The sequence below is a fragment of the Schistocerca nitens genome, chromosome 3 (genome assembly GCF_023898315.1).
Source record: "Schistocerca nitens isolate TAMUIC-IGC-003100 chromosome 3, iqSchNite1.1, whole genome shotgun sequence".
In the NCBI taxonomy this organism is placed as follows: domain Eukaryota; kingdom Metazoa; phylum Arthropoda; class Insecta; order Orthoptera; family Acrididae; genus Schistocerca; species Schistocerca nitens.
In genome coordinates this window covers 310,833,805-310,858,126 of record NC_064616.1, presented here as the reverse complement: position 1 = coordinate 310,858,126, position 24,322 = coordinate 310,833,805, and the positions used below count along the sequence as shown (strand labels likewise).

At 40.6% G+C, this 24,322-nt stretch overlaps 1 protein-coding gene and 1 non-coding gene across 2 annotated transcripts in view; one reads left to right on the top strand and one right to left on the bottom strand.

Moving 5' to 3' along the window:
* LOC126248282 (apoptotic protease-activating factor 1-like) overlaps positions 1-24,322 on the top strand; it is a 274,185-nt gene that overhangs the window by 106,899 nt on the left and 142,964 nt on the right. The window contains exons 9-10 of the mRNA XM_049949131.1: positions 9,224-9,463; positions 18,182-18,369. Coding sequence (XP_049805088.1) covers positions 9,224-9,463; positions 18,182-18,369 — 428 coding nt within the window. The remainder of the gene's footprint in view (positions 1-9,223; positions 9,464-18,181; positions 18,370-24,322) is intronic.
* Positions 16,447-16,519, bottom strand: Trnat-ugu (transfer RNA threonine (anticodon UGU)). The gene has a single exon. It is a non-coding gene; the product is annotated as a tRNA-Thr (tRNA).

Here is a 24,322-nt window from a genome sequence, read left to right as displayed (position 1 = left end):
GGCAATCACACTTTGCAATGTCTACCTCTCTCCAGGTCGGTCACTTGCTTATGTTGCACTATCCACCTTAATCCAGCAAGTCCCTCCCCCATTTCTCCTCCTTGGGGATTTCAGTGCCCACCATCCATTGTGGGGAGTGTCACTTCAGCAGGTCAGGGTATCGTAATCGACCAACTTATCATGGACTTCGATTTGTCTCCTCCTCAACAACGTCTCCCTTACCCACTTCAGTGCCGCTCATAGCATCCATCTTCTCAGCTATCGATCTCACGATCTCCACCCCTGCCCTCTGGCTTCCCTACATTGGTCATCCCTTGATGACCTATGTGACAGTGACCACTTTCCAGTGACACTGTCATTCCCCTGCTGCCGCCAGGCAGACAGGCCCCCACATTGGGTATTCCACAGGGCTAATTGGCCTTTATACATGTCAGCTGTCCTCTTTGACACCTCCCTCTCGAATTCCATTGATGCAGTTGTGCAAGGCACCTCTGCTGCTCTTTGTCATGCTGCTGGCACTGCTGTCGCCCGATCCACAGGGCCCCCTTAGTCATCGACTGGTACCGTGGTGGACCAAGGACATTGCAGTCACTGTCCAGGACTGCTGACGGGCGCTGCAGTGGTTTAAGTGACACTCCTCCCAGACCAACGTCACTTCTAAATGTCTCCGAGCTAAGGCTAGTTAGCTTATTAAGCAGAGTAAAAGGGAGTGCTGGGAGCACTATGTTTCCTTCCTGGAGACATATGCCTCTTTATCGCAGGTGTGGTCAAAGTTCCGTAGCATTCTGGGCCGCCAGCAACAGTCAGTTGTCCAGGGTGTCAACCTCCAAGGAGCTATGTGCAGTGATTCATTGGTCCTCACGGAACACCTTGCAACACACTTTGTGGTGGCATCGTCGTCTGCTTCCTACCCTCCTACCTTTCTCCAGCAGTAACACAGAGTTGAACAGAACCCCCTCCATTTCATCGTGCACCATGTTGAGGCCTATAATGTACCTTTTGCTGAATGGGAATTTATGCAGGCTCTTAGCTCTTCATGGGACACAGCACAGGGCCAGATTCCATTCACAATCAGGTGATTCAACACTTGGACATTCCCCAGAGGCAACAGCTCCTCAGGGTTTTCAATCACATCTGGCTCACGGGTGCTTTTCTGTCACTATGGTGAGACAGTATAGTTATCCCAGTCCTTAAGCCTGGGAAAAACCCAATGTCTCTGGACAGCTACCACCCCACTAGCCTTATGAATGTGCTTTGTAAACTGCTCAAAAGGATGGTCAACTCCAGATTATGTGGGGTACTCGAGTCCCGGGGCCTTTTGTCACCATATCAGTGTGGCTTCTGGACAGGGCGATCTCCAACTGACCATCCACTCTGATTGGAATCAGCCATCTGACCGGCTTTTGCTCACCACCGGCACCTTGTCGCAGTTTTCTTTGACCTATGTTAGGCGTAGGACATGGCTTGACGCCATCACAATTTGGTTACCCTCCATGACTGGGGCTTCCATGGTCGCCTTCTGATTTTTTTCCGCGAGTTTTTATCTTACCGGATCTTCCGGGTTGAAGTTGGCACTTCACTCAGCACCCCTCAGATTCAGGAAAATGGTATCCCACAGGGTTCTGTGCTAAGTGTCACACTCTTCCTCATTGCCATAAATGGGCTTTTGACCTCTGTTGGACCTCTGTTTACCCCGGCATTGTACATTGGTGATTTTTGCATCTGGTGCAGCTCCCACTCGGTGGCATCTGCTGAGCGCCAGCTCCAAGGCGCCATCCGACTGGCCTCTGCGTGGGCCACCACCTATGGCTTACAGTTTTCCCCCTCCAAAATGTGGTTTATGCATTTTTGTCGTCGACTCACAGTACACCCTGATCCAGAACTTTATTTAGGCAACCAGCTCCTCGATGTTGTAGCACAGTCCCGTTTCGTGGGCCTTATTTTTGATAACAAGCTGATATGGCTGCCCATCACCTAAAGGCTACGTGCATGTGGAAGCCTAATGCTCTCCACCTCCCAGCCCACACATCTGGGGGTGCAGACCTTTCCACTCGTCTCCATATTTACCGTGGTCTGTTCTTGTCCAGACTAGATTATGGTAATCTGTTTTATGGCTCACCAGCTCCTTCCACTTTGAAACTCCTTGACCATGTCCATCATTGTGGGGCGCCTCTGGCTATTGGTGCCTTTCGCACTAGTCCGGTTGATAGTTTCCTCACGGAAGCAAGGATTCCCCCTCTACACATCTGATGACCCACCCCCACAATGTGGTTATGGTGCCAGACTGATGATATCTCAAGCCTTTGTGCTTCCTTAAATTTAATATTAGCAGATGATCCACAGATGGTTGACCTGGTTCTCGGTTTTCTCCGTGAAAGTGGTTTTTATTCCCAGATATAAGGTTCTCCTTTAGTCTTGGAGCAAGGGCTGGTTGGTTGTGCATGGGACTCCTTTTGCAGTCTTCACGGTCTGTGACCCCATGACTGCCACCCCCCCCCCCCCTTTTTGTCCAGTTTTTAGATTTGGTCTCACCTTTTATGCTTTTACTGTGTGTGTTTAATGTTCATTCTTTTATAATTTGACTCCTCTGACTGAATCCGTTAACTTTTAGTGGACCCTCTTTCATATGTAACCCACTTTGGTATCATGGGACTGATGACCTCACCATTTGGTCCCATACTCTCTCAATCAATCAATCAGACATGTAGAAATTTCAGGGTAAGATACTTAGAATATTTAAGAACACTGAAAATTGGCAGCACACATTGCATTTTTACAGACCATCTCATTGAAAACAACCACCACCCCTGTGGCATAGAAACAGACCCCCAAATCCTAAAACACAGTAACCACCTGTACCCATTTTTAACAACAGCAGAAAATTACCACATTCAGAAAGCTATCACACAGGGTGAAAAAGTTATCAGTGACCAAACAGTACTAAGTAACAAAACACTTTCAACACTTTTTTGTAAAATGTAGACTTTCACAGCTGGAAATGTCACAGTTAATAAAATGTTGTGGGCTATTATGCCATGGTCAAATGGATTTCACTTTAAAACCTGATGTTTCATCCCCATCTGTGGAGGACATTTTCAAGGGGGCTCGTAGCTTTGTTGAATGTCTGATTCACACCCTGGCTTGCTACTGATTACGCAAAATTCTGCTTCTGTGAGCTTCCGTCCAATCGCATGACGTCACAAGTTTTGAATATTCGAGCACAATTGGCCATTGTTGACTGCCGTCATCTGCTGCTGCTATCATTCCATGGTGAAAGACGTACACATCTTCTTCAGCACCGGAATCCAAATGTCGTTCAATTTCACACCCTCCTGGCTGCATAAGAAAAATCCTCAAAAAGCAGAACATTGTGGTAATCTACACACCTACACGGAAGATACAAGGTCACCTAAAGTCGTCGAAGGATGCTCGCCAACCACTGGAAAAAGCTAGAATTTATAGGATTCCATGTAGTTGTGGGGAGGTGTATGTTGGTACTACAAAAAGAACCGTTAAAAAACAACTCGAAGAGCACAAGGGCAATTGCAGAAGAGGGGAGATTGACAGATCAGCTGTTGCAGAACGTACCTTACAGCCAGGAGACCATCACATTCATTTTGATAAGACTCAAGTACTGGCAGCTACATGTGGATACCATGAAAGGCTACACAGAGAGGTCATAGAGATTGCAGAACAGCCCAGCAATTTCAATAGGAAGAAGGAGGGCATGAAATTGAATGACATTTGGATTCCGGCGCTGAAGATGATGTGTACACCTTCCCACAACTACATCTACATCTACATTTATACTCTGCAAGCCACCCAACGGTGTGTGGCGGAGGGCACTTTACAGGCCACTGTCATTACCTCCCTTTCCTGTTCCAGTCGCGTATGGTTCGCGGGAAGAACAACTGTCTGAAAGCCTCCGTGCGCGCTCTAATCTCTCTAATTTTACATTCGTGATCTCCTCGGGAGGTATAAGTAGGGGGAAGCAATATATTCGATACCTCATCCAGAAACGCACCCTCTCGAAACCTGGCGAGCAAGCTACACCGCGATGCAGAGCGCCTCTCTTGCAGAGTCTGCCACTTGAGTTTATTAAACATCTCCGTAACGCTATCACGCTTACCAAATAACCCTGTGATAAAACGCACCGCTCTTCTTTGGATCTTCTCTATCTCCTCCGTCAACCCGATCTGGTACGGATCCCACACTGATGAGCAATACTCAAGTATAGGTCGAACGAGTGTTTTGTAAGCCACCTCCTTTGTTGATGGACTACATTTTCTAAGCACTCTCCCAATGAATCTCAACCTGGTACCCGCCTTACCAACAATTAATTTTATATGATCATTCCACTTTAAATTGCTCCGCACGCATACTCCCAGATATTTTACAGAAGTAACTGCTACCAGTGTTTGTTCCGCTATCATATAATCATACAATAAAGGATCCTTCTTTCTATGTACTACATGGAATCCTATAAATTCTAGCTTTTTCCAGTGGAATGATAGCAACAGTGAATGACAGCAGTCAACAACAGCCAATTGTGCTTGTGTATTCAAAACATGTGACTTCACACCACTGCACGAAAGCTTGTCAAAGTGGAGTTTTGCTGTAGTCAGTAGTGAGCCAGGGTGTGAATTGGACATTCAACAAAGCTATGATCCCCCTCGAAAATGTCCTCTACAGATGGGGAAGGAACATCGAATTTATAAGTGAAATCCATCCAACCACGGCATCATCTTTGTTTTTAGATATGTTTTTCCTGTGTGGAGTGTTTCCCTCTATATATATATATATATATATATATATATATATATATATATATATATATAGAGAGAGAGAGAGAGAGAGAGAGAGAGAGAGAGAGAGAGAATGGAAGAATGGAAACAACCAGAGAAGATTCGAAGTTTTTGTGGATGTCAAACCAAAACAAAACAATAATCAGATGATAGTCAGAATTACATCAGAGATGCAAATTTGTGCAGTGAAAGTTGTGTCCAAGCCACAGCAACATAACGGCATGCATTATTTACAAACAAGCAGGTGAAAACGTAAGAAAACTGTCAAAATAAAAATATAATAAGTGAATAACAAATTACACGTAATACGTAGTTTGCGATACCTAAGCTTCACAAAACTTTTATCGATGTCCACAGGTTCAGCTCAGTTACACAAATACGTGTTTTGTACATAAGAACAAACTTATCAGAGCTAAGGACTAGCAAAATACCACAATGGTAAGGCCAAAATTGGGCACATGCTATTAATTTTACAGAACTTACATTTTAAAGATTGGATGATAAACAAAAAATTCAATGCAGATGATTTTCTAACATTCGTCATGTTTGCATATAATATGATGTACTAATTTAGACCTGTGGCTGACGTTGGTTGGCAGCCACAGGACACACACAATGTAACATAAAAGGTAAAGTGCACATGCAATTTAAATGACAACAAAATCTGATGTATCATATTTCTTAACCTAAAAATAACCTGTATGTAAGTATTTCAGGAGAACAATAAAAAACAAAACCACTGAGGATGACACAGTTGTGATGAAACAAAACAATAATTTGTGTACTTGCAAAAATGCAGACCCATCCTTAATTCATTATTATTTTTCTGCAAGCATGGGTTCTGAGCTCAAAACTCCAATATGATAGTAAAATTTATGTTTTGGACATATTGGAAACTTAATTTTGAAAATCATATTTACTTTATTAAAAGCACTCCAAACTATTTTTGCTCATCTGTTAATTTCTTTTTCCTGTCCATCCAGTCACTGTCTTCAGCTGCTCTAATGAAAAAAACATAACCTGAGTTTAGTACTTCATTGCTAATTTGCACTGTATTCTTTTGATATGTTGATTACATGTTATTTTGGTGCTTTTATAATTTATTTGTTTGTGTACTTTTGCCCCTTGCCCTATTTAATTCTTTCTTTAGTTTTTGAAGTCCCTCTGCATTAAAAGCAAACTATTCAACTTCATCCTCAAAGGGAAATTAGGTAGTATACAATCCATTAACACATACCTGTGCGTACTAATGTGGTTTCTGAAGAGTGCATGTGCACCAATAATAATAACATACATTGAACACAATAAGATAAGGCGAATGTATGCAAGCAGTAATAACATGATAACTGAGCATGAGCACCACGTGGCAGGGTTTAAATAGGCACTCGACATGGCGGGCTGTATCAGTTCACAGTATTACTCTTTTGTGGTACAGTCTCACGGATGACAACACACTGCTAATGCACACGGCTTTCAAGTGTGCATACATTACTTCATTCCTCTTCCCTTGGGGAATGGCTTGGATTCGTGAGATGTCCATGGTGTCTTCCCCCCTGAGGCTAAGACGTGGATAACATGCTGATAGTGGAGCGCATGGTCGGAAGTACTTGGGGCGCAGGCAGTGTCGCAGGCCGCCTTCTCGTGTCAACCCATACGGTAGGGTGACATCAGCACGAGTTCCATATCTACATCAGATCCAGGATCTGGTGGTGGTAGTACCCCCGCTGTTGGCAGTGTAGGCGGAAGAGATGGCTCTGGTGTGGATGGTAGCTGCATCAGTACTGGTAGCAGTACTGGAGAAGCTACACCAGTGGCCACCGGTGCTGGGGGACCCCTCATGTCATGGTAGGGACCCAGCCTCATCAGGTGATCCATTGAGTGGCGCGGACTGGCGTGGCAACATTGATGTCTTGGCCAGGGCTGCCCGGTCATCCATGAGCAGGTATAACTAGTCGTAATGACATGGACAGAGACCCTTCCCCATATGAACATCACAGAGGTGGCATCAGGAGATGACGGCGGGAATCCATTTTGGACGATGACCAGACAGCCATCCCAGGCTGGAAACAGGATGCCAGCTGCACGTGTTGGCATCTCTGGCCAGGCTACAGGAGATGCAGGAATGACCAGAGTCACACCCATGGAGCAGTTCGGTGGGGCTGTTGGTTGCATAATGACATGAACTGATAGGAACACAGAAATTGATCCAAGGCAACGTTGGATGGGGATTGAGTCGCATACTTTTCCACTTGCATTTTTAATCTTCTAACTAACCTTTCAGCCTCACCATTGGACTGTAGAGGGAAGGGCAGGGCTAAAATGTGGCAAATTCTAAGGGCGTTGCAGGAGGAGGCAAACTCCTGTGACACAAACTGAGGGCTGTTATCAGAGACAGACATTGCGGGAGTCCTGTGATGGAAAAAATTTCTGACAGGGCTGCCACGGTGTCAGAGGCCAAAGTTGACAGGCAATGAACAACATATGGGAACCAAGAGAATGCACCAATTACTATTAGCCAGTATACATTAAGGAAAGAGCCAGCAAAATCGATGTGGAGACAGTCCCAGGCTTGCGAAGGTTGGAGGCACAGAGACAACGTTGCCCACGGGGCAGCTTGCTGTGAGTGATGCACATTGAGAACATGCTGTAACCAAACAAGTGATGTCGCTGTCCAAACCAGGCCAAAAAACATGACAATGGGCTAATGCCTTATTGTGTGACAACCCCCAGAAATCAGCATGCAGCAATTGCAGGATATCCAAACGGAGAGCCGAGGGAACCACTATGTGAGGAGCTGAATAGTCCATATCAAGTAGTAGAACACCATCAGTGATAGACAAATGATGCCAAAACACATAGTAGTTATGGAGGGGGGTGGATCCCTGTGATGGAGGCACCATAGTCTAGCCATGTTATAGGCAACATATCACTTACTGTAAAATCAGATCAGTAGCACTACAGGACTGGCCAGAAGATGGGAGAGCATGTCGGCATTTGCGTGTTTAGCTGTGGGGTGGAAGTGTATCTTGTAGTTGTACCAGGAGATGAACAGCCCTAACGTGGGAGGCGACTTCTGCTTTGTCTGGCAATGACGCTGCGGGGTTAAACAGCAAAACTAAAGGCTTTTGATCTATGATGAGATGAAATTTTACATCATGCAGGAAAACATGGAACTTCTTTAAGGCATGAATTTGTGAATATTTAGTCTGAAATGGTTTAAGCATCTTCGACACATATGCAATAGGCCACACAGAGCCATCAGAATATATATGAGCTTACACCTCCCCCACCCCATGCTGGGACACATTTGTTGGTAACATTAACTGTTGACCCAGTTGGTAGGTTATGAGGCAAGGTGCAGATTGTAACGTCAACTTCAGTTTGGAAAACGCTGTTTCACATGCCTGTGACCAGTGGAAAGACGTCATCTTATGCAGCAAGTCATGTAATGATTGTACAACCTATGCTGACCCTGTAAAAAACTGATAATAATAGGCAAACTTACCTAAAAAAAACCTTGAGTTCCGTGACTGACGTAGGATGCTGAAGAACCACAACAGGAGCGACATACTGATGAAGGGGTTTGATACCAGCACTAGAAACCTCATACTCATGATAAAGAATAGAAGGCTGAAAGAAGCAGCACTTTTCCAAATTGCATTTTAACCCGGGGGCCTGTAACATCTCAATAAGCAGCAGTGAACATGCTGTCTAAAATATCCAAATTATTTCTTTATTGGCCGTCATATCTGAATAAAAATAAAACTGTTTTGTATGACACATATCAAGGCATGTGGGGTTAGGTCAGCCTGCTGTGTTCCTAAGGACAAAACAGATAACACCAAATCAATGATAGGGTTTGCAGAGAAAGGTTTAGCAAGCTGTAGTTACTGAAACAAACAATTCAGCAGTGGCACATGTCCTGGCAGGCAATGGACTCTGAAGAAGTGACAAGTGACTAACATACCTCCAGAGGCACAATTTCTCTTTCTCTCTCTCAAATTTCAAATAGTTTATGGATGACATATTATTGGGAACACAAATGAAGTAGTGCATAATAACAGACGGCAAAATTTAAATAATTAGTTCCTGAAGAAGAAGTACTAAATGCCATTAAATTCTAAATTTGGCAGTCTCAGCCTGTTACAGCAATTTTAGCTCCTGCTGAATGGAAACTGACTTCCAGCATTGCTCGTAGTGTAGGCAGTTGATTAGTTTATTCGTAGTATGTTCAGCAAGATGCTCTTTTTTCCCCACTGGATTTTGTAGCAAAAATGAAACTGTTAAGGGTTTTTGGTGTTTTCCATACTTAATATTGAACTTTGTAGGAACAGTGTCACTGTATCTGAAAATACTAGATGGAATTACATTCATACTCAGGCTTTCAATGTAAATTATGTGCATTTTGTTGTTTATAGGAACTACATAGAAAATTGCTGGAAGCATACAGTAAAATCTGTGATGGTGATTTTTCAAAATTACCAAATGATAATTATATATATACCTACTTTGGTTACCATATTGATGAGGCTGAAATGTGGGATTTATACTCCAACCTTTTTATCAGTTTACCTTTTGTCCAAGCAAAGTTGAAAGTCACTGGACCAGGTGACCTGCTTCTGGACTACAGAAAATATAGGAGTAACATAGATAAAGAGGTAAGTAAGTAAAAGTTGGCAGTCTTAACTTAAAATGCAGCAATTTTTGAAAATTATTAACTATAAATATGAATTATGCTAACTTGAAAAAGTCGTGATCATGAGTTCTTGGCAAGGTGCACCTGACATTATTTTAATCCTACAGTGAATGTGTTTGCCACAGCAATCAATTAATATACTCTTGTCTTTATGTAAATACTGGATTGATTCCAGTTCTCCACATCAATGTGATATTACAAAGATGTAAAAATGTGTTAAAGATGAAATTCTTGATTGTGCAATTCCCAAACAGGGAGTCGAACAATTCCTTATTAGTCAAGTTACAAAAGATATTTCTGATAAGAACAGACTGAAACCCATTCTAATTTGTCTCTCTCTGAACAGGTTGTATTTCTCCTACTCTTATACTGGCGCTGAATTACATTACAGCAATATAAGAGAAGACGACGTTGTATATTCATTGTAAACCAGTCAAAAATGTGAAACTGTCAAGAAATAAGTTAGGCCACATGCTGTAAATTATGTTATTTGCTTTAAACATAAGCTAAACTACATCAAATGTGAATAAAATAATTGCTTCCCCCTGTTTGCTTACAAATATAATTTGAAAAAACCTAGAGTCTTGGGGCATGAATCTTCACATTGGGGTTCCATTATAAAAGAGGTATCTAAAATTATATAAAACTGTCTTAATATTAACAAAACTCAGTGGTACACATTAAGCAGGACATGGAGGCTGTGTTTGGATACCAAGCGATAACAAAGATTGATTCTTGATGCTTATAGGAAGGTGGCAGCAGCAGTTTCAAAACTGTGATCAGGCACTCAAACCACCTAACATCATTCAGTCACACAGTGGATCAGAGTCGCTAGGTGCTGTCCAAGCCCCATTTCCTTGCATCCAACACTTCGGCCTTATTCTGAAAGGTCCCCAATGTTGCTGCCTCACCTACATTAGAACAACCCCCAGGCAGTCAGTGGTTTTACTGCTGAAAACCTTGCTGGAGACTGCTGTTGAACGCTCAAGAATTTTATTCGAAAATGCATTTTGTGCATTTATTTGAAACTGCAATTCTGACAAGACTTTATTTCAGTTTCATTACATTTATGCAATTTCTGAATATCAGTAACTTTTCTTTCCTCTCCTCCACCTCCTCCCCCTCCCTCTCCCCTTCGCCCTCCTCCTTGTAAATTTATCATATGTGTTGGCAGAGGTCAGAAAGTTAATAATTCATTTGTAGGTTCTTAGGTGGAAGTCTGACAGCTCTGTATTTTTGTGGATTTTTATTTTCCTGTGCCCACAAAGCTCTCCGCTGTCATTCATTCTTTTCTGTGATCATTAAATTGTCACTGTCACAGGAAATGTTTCCAATTTTTATGGGGAACGTGCATGTAAATAAATTCCTTGCCATGCAGTTTTGACTCAGAACTGAGGCAGTTCTTAATGAGTGTGAACAGTGTTTCTTTGACTATGTTACATCTTGTTAACACGTGAGAAATATCACATTTCAGAACAGTATTTGGATCTTTTCAAGCTGAGCTGAATGCTTTTGTGATTTACTATCTGTAGGTAGTGTACCTTGTGAACTGGTCAGTGCTGAAACTATTTTTTGGTGGCCAGCGACCTGTTCTATCTGTTATTTAGATGTATGATTAATTATGTAATGGGAAATAAAATTCACATAAGTTACAGAAGCTATGTTGGCAACTGATTGTGAAATTTATCCCATAATGAGAGAAATGTGGTGCATTTCCTTCAGTCTTATTATCTTCATTATCAGAATCAACATGTTTTCTAGAACCAACAAATATGGGAAACTCTCTTCATTCACAAGATTTAAGAGGCTGCACTTATGGGCAGTCAGCAAGATTGCTGGTATTTATGGCATTTGAAATGCTTTTGAGCTATCGTATGTCATTGGTTAACTATTAAGCTACACAGTTAAGGAATATCCGAAAAGACTATCTGAAGGATTTTTAGGAAGTAGAATCAAGTGTGTAATTCTGACAGAGACTCATCACTAGAAGCAAATTAACATCAGACATGCTTCAGTGAAGTTTGTTACTCATGATATGCATGAATGACCTAGCCATAATGTCAACAGTTTTGTGACATTCATGAGAATTTGCATAAGATCAGTACTGGTTAGGCAATTATCAGCTACCTTTAAACAAACCATTTCAAAATAGTTCTCATACATTGATTAACATCCTCAGTATTGCTTATGATGCTACTTTTGATAAGTCACTGCAGTGACTGATATGATTTAAATACTCTGGCCTGTTTGGAGTGATTTAATACGGAATGACTAAATTAAAGGCAAAAACAAGGCATTAATTTGTTTGCAAGATTCTAGGTTCAGCTGCACAGTGAGATAAGTAGCTTGTAAGACACTCCTGTGACTTGTAACCCAGTACTGTTTGTAGCGTGTTTAGTATGGTCACTTACCCAGTGATACAAAATACCTGACAGACAGCAAATTAAAATTTGAAAACAAACTGAGAAATTTTCTCCTTGACAACTCCTTCTGTTTCATAGAAGAATTTCTATCACTGTAATGTCTAAAAGGTGGTGGGTAGGACTTACTAACTCACAATATCTCTATGTCTTTTTTATTTTTTGAAAAAAAAAAAAAAAAGAAACTTTGAAATGTTCACATTGGAATCATATGTGCAAATTAATTTGTGATGTGAATGTAAAGTGACTCGTTCCACATCATTACAATCTGTCATACAAAATGGTACATGGAACATGAAACTAACAGGATCATTCACTGCTGTTCATCTCTCAATATGTCCTCCAGCCCTTGTACACCACTTAATGGGAAGTGGTTGATAGCTTTCACTAAATGGATCACTTCCCAATCTGAATTCACCTGCCAGACAGAGTAGAGCCTGAAAGAAAGTAGACACAACAGGCCCTCAGTAGGACAGGCTGAACCTTTTACAGCCAACTTGCTATGTTTGAACACCATGGCAGTGTTCAGGAAGGGGTGGATCATATTACTCAAATGATCTACCGTGCTGAAACTTCCTGGCAGTTTAAAACTGTGTGCTGGACCGAGACTCGAACTCGGGACCTTTGCCTTTCGCGGGCAAGTGCTCTACCATCTGAGCTACCCAAGCATGACTCGTGATCCGTCCTCAAAGCCACAAGGACTTGGGGGGGGGGGGGGGGGGATGCTTCAACAGCACAGTAGATCAGAATGAGATTTTCACTCTGCAGCAGAATGTGCACTGATATGAAACTTCCTGGCAGTTTGAAACTGTGTGCTGGACCAAGACTCGAACTCAGGACCTTTGCCTTTTGTGGGCAAGTGCTCTACCATCTGAGCTACCCAAGCATGACTCGCGGCCCGTCCTCACAGCTTTACTTCTACCAGTATGGTAGAAGTAAAGCTGTGAGGACGGGGCGCGAGTCTGGTAGAAGTAAAGCTGTGAGGACGGGGCGCGAGTCATGCTTGGGTAGCTCAGATGGTAGAGCACTTGCCCACAAAAGGCAAAGGTCCTGAGTTCGAGTCTTGGTCCAGCACACAGTTTCAAACTGCCAGGAAGTTTCATATCAGTGCACATTCTGCTGCAGAGTGAAAATCTCATTCTGATCTACTGTGCTGTTGAAGCATCCGCCCCCCCCCCCCCCCCCCCCAGTCCTTGTGGCTTTTTCTTTTCCTAAAATTGAAAAACATCTTAAAAGGATGTTATTTTGAGACTCTGGAGAACGCTCAGAAGAATCTGATGGACATGTTAAAGACCATACCAGTTGAAGCCTTTCAGCACTGCTACCAAGACTACAAGACTGGGAATGACAACTCCACCAGTGTATAGCTGCCAAAAGGAACTACTTTGAAGGGAACAATATTGTTTGAAAAAATAAAAACTTTGGTAGATAAAAAATCAGTCCCATTATTATTCTTACGCATGTTGTATACATGGCTACATTACTATTATTCTCACATGCTTTCAAAGGAAGTGTTTCTTTTTGTCAATAGTTCAATATGCCAAATATTTCTCAAAGATGTCAAGGAAAGCCTCTCAAATGTCAGTTTTTCATATCATTTAGTCAAGAAAGCGTCTTTTCTCCTAATTTTGTTCCAAGATTTGCTTTTTTTTTTCATGTGGTTGGGTTGTGTTGTTCACTGTCTTTCATTTTTTATATTACTTTTGTCAGAGAGCTCCTTTTCTGATACTTCCTGGCAGATTAAAACTGTGTGCCGGACCGAGACTTGAACTCGGGACCTTTGCCTTTCGCGGGCAAGTGCTGTACCAACTGAGCTACTCAAGCATGACTCACGCCCCGTCCTCACAGCTTTACTTCTGCCGGTACCTTGTCTCCTACCTTCCAAACTTTACATAAGCTCTCCTGCGAACCTGTGAGGATGGGGCATGAGTCGTGCTTAGGTAGCTCAGTTGGTAGAGTACTTGCCCGCGAAAGGCAAAGGTCCCGAGTTCGAGTCTCAGTCCGGCACACAGTTTTAATCTGCCAGGAAGTTTCATATCAGCGCACACTCCGCTGAAGAGTGAAAATCTCAGCTCCTTTTCTGTTTAAGAACAGTCCATTTAACCAGCAGGAAATAAAGTGTCATATTACATAATCCCATCAGTGTGCCCAAAAAGAGGCGGTGCAGTGATTAAGACAATGGGATCATACTCAAGAGAAGCAATGCTAAAATCCTTGATTGTCATCCTCATTTAAGTATAGTCCAGTACTCCTGAAACACTTCAGGTAAATGCTAGAAAGAATCCTTAAACAAGGCTATGCTCAAGTCCTTGCCCCATCCTCAACCAGCCCACCTTCAATTATTCCATCGTCAGTAAGATGTTAAAGTCTAGCTTTCTTTCTTTCTTTTTTTGTTTTTTTTGTTCATTCATTATCAGTATCTTTTATTAATATAATATTTATCCAAGTTTCATTTTGTGTAATAATGAAGTTGAATGGACTGTCTTATGCAATATTAGATTGACAATGTAGGTAATATGCTAATTTTTAATGCATTCTTCTGTTATTTTTTAGTTTGTTAGACTTTTTACACATGTGTTCAGCAATTAATTTGTAGCTATGTTTAGTTTCAGTTTGATACTTTAAAGTTTAGTTCAGCACCTACCAAAGCTTTATTTTAATATTCCACTAAGTGCATGGTTTATTGATTTCATTGCACAGTGTGATGCCAACATAAATAAATATTTTCACAGGCCATTGTGAATTCACTTTTTGTCTTAAAATTGGTAGAAATCAATTATTTAAATTTAGTGTGTTGCCATAAATTCTTGGTTTTATTCTGTTACTTTCTGCTGCATGCATTATACACCATAAACTAGTGTCCAAATGTTAAGCATGAATTTGAAAACAAAAAAAAGGAAACATGGAAAGAGAGAAGATGAGTAATCTCTGTAAATGACTATCAGTGTGTCTCTACAAACAAAAATTGTGCTATCGTTATAGGACAGGAATATTTCATGACTGAATGAGCATGTGATTCAAAGATAAGAAAAAGCATTGCATTAGATCTATACTACCTTCTTCAGTGTAATTGTATGAAGATTCCATCTGGCACCCATATAGCAGGGAGCAATATTTGCACATTTTGATGCAGACCAGCCACAGTCTGCAGTCTCAGAAATGTCAAATGCACCACAGAATGTAAATTGCACTGTCACACTGCAAATAAACAGAGAAAATGTCATAGACAAGTATGAGGCTGACCAAGAGTAGGACTAATATTGAGCCTTAACAGCACAACGAAATTTAGAGATGTCTACAAAGTTTACAACAGTATCAGAAGGTGCACTTTCCTCACAAATCAGGCATTTAAGGTTCAGAGCAGTTGATCTATGTGCCAGATAGCTGGCAGCATATACTCCACTTGTGGAAGTCCAGTCCAGTTCTGTTTCATGTGGGCCTGGCCACATCAAAGCTGTAGCACAAATGAGGAATGTACTGGATCTCATGTCAGCTACAGGTCAATTCTCATCACACATACATCTGGAGAGAAAGTGATAGCCAGCACACTCACAAGAACTTCATGGTAAGAGATTGGCCTGTTGTGGGCAGGGTTCTGATTTGGGGTGGCATCATGGTGGATCATTGGACAGAGCTTAATATCTAAATTGTTAATTGAAGGACAGACTAACAACATATAGGTGTTTTCAGAGTTGCAGTTGTTCAAGAATTCATTTTCGTGACTGGTAATGCCTATTCACATCAGTCAATTTTTGCAAGTGTATTTCTCACGGATAAAGATGTGCATCACATGGACTGACCAGCAAAGTATCTGGAAGTGAATCCTTTAGAGCAAGTCTGGGATGTAGTGCTAACCTTACCAGCCACCATCAAATTCTCTTCCATACCTTCTTTCAAAACACATAATAGAGCATGTGCTGTGTTGTTGACAAGCATGCATGGCAGTCAGGGAACCATTTTCATTATTAACTTTTTTTTGGCAGAGATTTACCAACACTATGACCACTGGTCACTATGAGACTGAAAACTTTCTGGTGGTGTTGCAGGCATGTGATACGCTAAGGAAACTATGTAAGTGGATCAGAGGTGTATGAGGAATCATTGTAGTGATGATATGGGCTGTAAATGGGGAAATCCACTGACATGAGCAACTTTGGAAAAGTGTAGATTGCTGTAGCCTGACACCTGGTAACAAACATCTCAGAAACGACAAAACTGGCCAGCTGTTCACATACTACTGTTGTGTGCATCTATGGGAAGTGACTGAAGGGTGGTAGAACCATGAGAAAGGCATTGGACACCCATGCTTCACCATAAAATGTGGCAGTTAGAATCTTGCCTGCTTTGTAAAGCAGGATATACAGTTATCTATTGCAGATCTGATGAGAGGCTATAATGCTGGTACAGGTACAAGTGTTACAGAACCCACCACCAAATTCGATGTTTTTCAAATGATGACTAACTGACAACCTCAGCTGCCGACAGGTGTTGTTGATATACCTCGATGTGGACAGCTGAAAATGTGTGCCCCGACCGGGACTCGAACCCGGGATCTCCTGCTTACATGGCAGACGCTCTATCCACTGAGCCACCAAGGACACAGATGAATAGCGCGACTGCGGGGACTTATCCCTAGCACGCTTCCCGTGAGACTCACATTCCCAACTGTCCACAATTCTACATATGTATTGTACCTTATAGACATTTGCCCACCCACTCATTACTCGCGCATGCTTTGACGATTCCCGTAAGAGTTTGGGCAACCTGTGCTAATTCGCACAGACGAAGGTCAATGGCTGGGTAGCCTTTAACTATATATACGAAGACAGTAACTTGTTCTCGAAGGAACAGTTACTGTTGATAACTAACTATAAGGTACAATACATACGTAGAATTGTGGACAGTTGGGAATGTGAGTCTCACGGGAAGCGTGCTAGGGATAAGTCCCCGCAGTCACGCTATTCATCTGTGTCCTCAGTGGCTCAGATGGATAGAGCATCTGCCATGTAAGCAGGAGATCCCGGGTTCGAGCCCCGGTCGGGGCACACATTTTCAGCTGTCCACATCGAGGTATATCAACAACACCTGTCGGCAGCTGAGGTTGACAGTTAGTCATCATTTATTCCAGGGAAAAGCTGCACGGTCATGAACAGTAACTGTTCTTTCAAGAACAAGTTACTGTCTTCGTATATATCGATGTTTTTTGTCGAATTATTTGCTACTTTTGTTAAACTCATTACTATTTTTTGCCTTGCTGTTATTTTTTTGCCAAACTTAGTGTCCTTTTTTGTGAAAGTGTTGCTTTTTTTTCAAATTCAATGTTGTTTTTTTGCCAGATTTTGGTGCTGTCTAATCCAAATATAGGTGGTGGCATTTTTTTTTTTTTTTTTTTTTTTTGTTGCCAAATCTGGTGTTTTTCTTTGCCAGTTTTGATGCTACTTTCATCACATCAACATTTGTTACACTGGACTCAAACTGACAGTTTAAGATTATACATAAACCTCAGCCTTGAGGAGATTAGAAATCAAAATTCAATTTTAAAATATGATAACTTTCAGTTACAGATTTAGTAAACTGCCGTTCTCAGATTTGTAGCACTTTTATACAGAAAAATTACAAATTTCGTAGTATCTCACAAAAATTCCCTATTTTGAGTTATTTCTCTCAAAACCACTAATTTCCCATTATTTTTCACTTTGTCATTTTCACGAAATTTTCCTGTCCCTAGCGATAGCACCTTCAGCGGGGTAACTGCCCATGTCAGAAGGCGACAATCATGCTACAGCAGTTTTACGAGCATGTTATTGAATTCATGTTGATTTTTTGGCCACCAAATTCCCCTGATGTGAAACCAATGGAACACGTCAAGATGTCTGGGTGCCAGTTCCAAACCCACAAACAACCGACCCATAATTTATGGGAACTGTGTGACCTATACATTGATATCAGGTGCCACATACCTCTGACAATGTTGCACGGATTTGTTGAACTGATGCTGTGCAGAATTGTTGCTATATTTTTTTTGCAAAGGAGGACCAACACATTTTTAAGCTAGTAGTCATAATATTTTGGCTCATTTGTATATGTTCTGGACTCATTGTGTACAACATCTCTCTTGATAAAGCTTTACTGGGTTCTCATTTGCTGATCATATTTCACTTTTGGACACCAGTGTTAAAACATATATGTTTTGTATGTTTTGATTTCTGCTTTTTTGTATACACAGTAAATGTTTCTGCATTTTAATTTATGTTTTTTAGCAAGAGGATTTGAAAGCAGTTGTTGATGACTTTGAAAGATTTGTGCACTCCCATGGTTTGGATTTGTACAAGTATCAAGATCTTGATGCTGTTCAGTGTGCACTTAAAGAACCTAGACAGAGTTTTGTTTTTAATGAGGCTTATAAAATTGCCAAGGAATGTAATACAAGGCTTTACCTTGAACATATGTAAGTTTAAATGTCACGTAATTAAATATTGTTACTTGTAGTTCATTATTAAATTATTGTGATTTTATTTTCATATTTTCCAGTACAAAGACCATCATTGCTGTTCATTTAATTCAGTGCCTAACATTAGAACCAAACAGCTGCAATAATATACTTTTGTAGTTTGTGGAAAATTTCAGTGAAAAATGACACATTTTAATATAGTGAGTTTTCAATAATGTTAAAGTGTGTATAGTAACTCAGGTCTATTGAAACAAAGTAGACAAATTGTTATAATCAGTAGAAAAATATTTGACAACTTTTAACTTGTTAACCATGTTACAAAGATTTGTGTTGCAATGGTGTTGCCATTCCTTTTAACTGAACATAAACACTAGTTACAAGTTCTGTATAGGCTATGAGTTTGATGCAGAATGAAAGCTTCTGGCTGGCTGCAACTACACAAAGGATGAACGCCATGAAATACTACAGGCCCTTGTTTAAAATCCAAACTGTTGTAACGCCATGAGAAATGCAGCGACAGAAAAAACCACCACAAGCCAAGTTTGTAGGTAGGTTGCCAATGGGAGGGTAGGTGGTGCATATGTGATAAGTGTGCAAGGATGAATATGAGAGTATCTGTCACTGTACAGGCAGAGACCATGCGATCACGCCATGTGATGTGACATTGGGAAGATAGGTGTGTCTTTCGGTCATTGCTTTTCACTTGCGACCTGGTGCAAATAAGTGAGTCCATTGCCAGTTGAGTTGCTGACTGTAGTATCCCTCCCCTCCTGAAATGGCACATAGGATCAAAAACAACCTAACTGGATGCCGACACTGGCAAAGAGGTAGATGGAGAGTCAATCATCTTGCTATCCCGTATAAGTGGCTGGGCAGAAAGAGGTGACCCGGGTGGGTCTGTGTGATCACCCTGTGTCGGACTGGGGTTGACACCAGTTCAAGTGGGTATGCAGAGGGCACCAGTGGAAGCCACTGAGGACAGCAGTTTCAGAGACCCTGTGGAGTAGTAGCTGTGATTACGGTCATCCTACCACAGATGCTGCGGCTGAGACAGCAGCAAGGGGGGAGGAGGAGGAGGAGGAGGAGGAGGAGGAGGAGAAAAAGAAGAAGAAGAAGAAAGAGAAGGAGATAGATGCTGCATTCATGGTTTTGATCGCAGGTTGTAGCAGACAGCCAGTGTAAGTGAAGGGCTGTACTGCAATTAGTTGTGCCAGCACTGCAATCGGAGTCTGTCTGTGTACACATTGTAAAAATGACAGCTCTGGGCATGTGGTGGTAGTGGAAATCCATCATGGATTGTAGATGCTGCCTTCCTTAACAGTTTGAAGCATGTGCTCCATCTTGTTACTTGGTTCAGGATGAAAAGGAGCATTATGAAGTTGCTGTGTGCCATGTTGAGTGCAAAACTCTATAAAAGGGGCAGATGGGAACTGGGGGCCATTATCATTTACCATGTCCTGTGGGAGACTTATGATCTCAAACACTTATACCAGTGCTTTAATTATCGCTTGTGTCACTATGGAATACTTCCTGGTGATATATAAAAACTTCGAGAAACAATCTATGATGACAGCAACATTTAGTTGAGAAAAGAACCTGCAAAGTTTACATGAATCTGGTACCAAGGAGCAGACATCTGGAGGTGATGCCTGTTGGGTCATGCAATCAGGATGTAGGTGGGCAAGGACATTAATACAGGTATATTTATCAATAGCTGGCCAGTAAGCATGGTGGTGGGCCAAAGTCTTCATCCATGTGACACCCCAATGACTGGATAACCAGTGAGAGAATCTGAGTCCACAAGGAGGGAGAAATCACCACCAGGGGGAACTTGTTCTCTATAGCAAGTAGATCAATGCTGTACTGAGTTAACAGCCTATGTTTCAAAACAAAGTAGCATCATAATCTGTGTTGAGTCTCATAGGGAGGTGGCCAGCGTAGCCCAGCTGCACTCATTTGAAAACTTAGTGCATCTTGGCATCTGTCCATTAGTTCTGTTGCAGTTGTCTATGCCATGACTGGAAAACTGTTTAAAGAGAAAAGAGCCACAGAGTCAGTACGGAAGTACAAAACATCCTGTCCATCAAATTGTCAATCGAGGCCAACTGGGAGCCGGAAAGAGCTTCTCTGTTCATGTACTGACCTGCTAGTCTGTATGAGATGGAATACTTATATGCATGTAGAAAAGGGTTCACTGTTGTATAAGTTTTGCCTTTTTGTCTGGAAATAATGAGCAAGTGCCAAATAAACCAAGCAAAGACTTATGATCTATGACTAAGTGTAATTTACCTCATAGATGTGTGTGAAATTTGTGCACTGTGTAGATTATTGTGAGGACATTTTCTCAATCTGAGAATAGTTTTGTTGGGCCTTATTTGCAATTTTCCAAATGAAAACTATTGGGTGTTGCAACCAGTTTGCTTCCTGGTGTAAAAAGATGACACTGAGGCATGGTGGGAGGCACTGGTGGCAAGAATTGAGGTTTTCCAGTGCAAGTAGGTCGTCAAACAAGGCACCCATTGTATGGCTAGTTTAAGACTGTGGAACACACTGTTGCATGTGGGTGATCAACTCAGCTCCCTTTATTCACAAGGCATGGAGCGGTTATGCAGCCTGCACTACATTTGCATACTTCACCTCACCAACGAAAGATTGTAGTTATCTTACGTTTCGGGCTGCAGTCATACTGTCCATAGACTGTATGTGGTGTTTTGTTAGAATTATCCCAATTTTGTTTGTAATAAAACCCAGGTACTCGACAAAAGGTTGAAAAAGCAACTCTACTTGAAACTCCTCTTGAGATGTGCTCTCCTTAAGGCAGAGGAAAGTGAGTGTAGGCTTTCAAGATCTTTGCACTTGGTAGACTACATGGCGATTATATCATCAAGATAATTGTGTTAAGGTAGAATATCTTGGATCAGTTGTTCTAAGTAATTTTTTGAAGTGGCAGGGGTACTAGAAATGAAATTCCAAAAGAGAACCATTGGTATTAGTAGAGGCTGAACGAGGTGTTCAAAATGTGAAGTAGTGTAGAGTTCTGTTCCATATGTAGTTGAAATACACTTCCAGTAGATCAATTTCTGACCAACAGTCACCATTTTTCAGTTTTAAAAAGAGGTCCTCAGTGTGTGGAATAAAATAGATGTCAACCACTTGGACATTAACTGCTTTAAAATCTCCGTATAATCTAAGGGAGCCATTCAATTTCCATACCACTGCTAAAGGGGCTGCCCATGAACTAGACAAGATAGGCATGATTTCTATTTGTTGTTGTTGTTGTTGGAGGTTGTCTAGTTCGCATCATCATGTAGAACATGCCCATTTAAAACAGGTGACCACATTGGGTTGGTGGTGTAGGTACAGCCTAGTGCAGGAGAAAACACCTCTGAAAAATGTATGCCAAGCTCGTCAATAGCTTGGAAGGGAACTGCAGTCAAAATAGTTTGTACTGTCTCATTGATGAAAAATCCAAACTGGTTAGACACGTTCAGACTAAAAATATTATGCTTTCTTTATTGTGGTACCTGCAGCATATGTTACGTCAAAGTAGGGCATTATGCAGAAAATTGGAAAACAGTATGCTGCTTGATATTTTATTTTAGTATATAAGGTTATTTCAACTTTATTGCCTTCAGCAATACATCTGCAAACAATTGCATTTATTTATAATTTACATAGTGTATCAATTTTTTTTTACACTTAATGATGTACTCTTATCCTAACATTCTAAACTGACATATGCCAACTTTGCATAAACCATTATTGTTGTCTGTTGTCTGTAGTTGTTGGTTGTAATATTATTTTCAGCAGTGTTTTAAAGGTGTTCAATAAGTTGCTGTTGCACATATATTATAATACGTTTTTTAGTATCTGACAGTTGTAGAAATCCAAGTTTGACAGCTAGTTGTTTACTCAAAGATTTTTATTTTGCTGTGGGTTGTGTATCTGTGGAAATGTAATTGATGTTTTTGTAATCTCTTGTGCTTTGGTTACCCATTATCTGTACACAAAATTTCAATAATTTTTTTTAACTGTGTGTGCCTGAACTCAGTTTGTTCATTTTGTATATAATAGGAATAATCCTTGGTTTACGAGTATATGTATATTTCAAATTCCTCCAGATTATTTACAATTAGACATTTTGGGATTTGATGCAGGATTTGTAGTGCATTTTCAATGTTGTTAACTTCCTGTTTTTCATTTTTTGAGGTGTGTAAAAAATGTGGATTGGTTGTAACTTGTTTCTCTTGCGTGTTTTCTGAATCTATCGATGAAATTTCTGCTCCTCTGTCCATTATAAAATTTTGTGCAGTTATTGCAGTTAATTTTGTACATTTCAGGGTTTAAGTGTTTTGAGATTATGGTTTTTCCTGAATGCTGTTTTCTGCTAATATTATTTGTAGTTCTGAAGGCTAATTTCTCAATTGTATTTTTTAGTAGGGCATTTATTTTGACAGATAGTTTTCTTGTATAGTTTGTTCATATTAGAGAATTTTCTCTCATTAGTGTTATTTTATGATTTGTGGAGCCTTTTTTAGGATGTTTTTTTTTTTTTGTATAGCTGTAGAACCACATTAGGGTCACAATTGTTCTTCTATGTGATGTACTGTAGAGTAGTTATTTTTTTATGTATGGCGTGCTGTTGCAGTGACAGATTTAGGGTTCTGTTAATTAATTAATTAATTATTAAACAACATGAGTATGCTATGTTAAATGACTTGAGCAATTAAAAATTAAAAGAAGAATTCAAAAAGTATGAGAAATACTATGTAGACCTCCTAATTTCAGAAAAACAGAAACATTTTGAAAGTGTCATTCAGAACTCAAATAATATCTCCAAAACATCTTGGTCACTAGTAAATAGAGAAATAGGTAAATCTGGGAACCATACAATTGAAAATCTCTTGCTGATAAACAACACAATAGAAACTGGTCAGAATAAGATAGCAGACCTATTTAACAATTACTTTGCTTCTGTTGGCTCCAGCATAAACAATCAGCTTAAAAATCATAAATACAAATTCAGAGGAACACCAGTGTCAGGAAGTATATTTTTGATGCCAACAAGTAAAGAAGAAATAATTAAAATAGTGAGTAGCTTAAAGAATTCCCATGCAGCAGGATATGATGGTCTTAGTCTGGACACTCTTAAGAAATGTATACATAAAATTGCATCACCTTTATCAACAGTTATCAATTCTCATATGGAAGATGGTCTATTTCCAGATGAGTTGAAAATTGCCCGAGTTGTGCCTATTTTCAAAAAAGGAAACAGGAATTTAGTAGAAAACTTTCGACCCATTTCTGTTCTTCCAATAATATCCAAAATCTTTGAGAAAGTAATATACATAAGAATCTGGAACTTCCTGGTATGCAAAAAAGTGATTTCTAAGGGGCAGTATGGGTTTGTCAAGGGGTCATCCACCATTACAGCAGCATCAAACTTAATCGAAGGTGTCACTCAAGCAATAGATAATAAAGAACATATATGTGGCATCTTTCTAGACTTACAAAAAGCATTTGACTGTGTTGATACAACCATATTGCTGGACAAACTGTGGAACTATGGCATTCGAGGCACAGCCCATAATCTGATGAGGTTCTACTTGACAAATAGGAAGCAGTTTGTGTCTATTAGCACTACAGAGGGAACATACAAATCAAACACCACTGACATAAATTTTGGTATCCCACAGGGGTCAATATTAGGACCACTTCTTTTTATTATCTATGTAAATGATATTCAGTCCATAACAAACCATGCAACAGCTATCTTATATGCAGATGATACCATGTTAATATGCAACAATCCAAGCTATTCACAGCTCGAAGTGGAATCCAATACTGCAGCAGGCTTAATTCTGCAGTATTTTAATTAAAACAAACAAAAATTAAACACAAATAAATCTGTCTATATTGAATTTGATCTTGGGAGGCAAAAAACTCATGA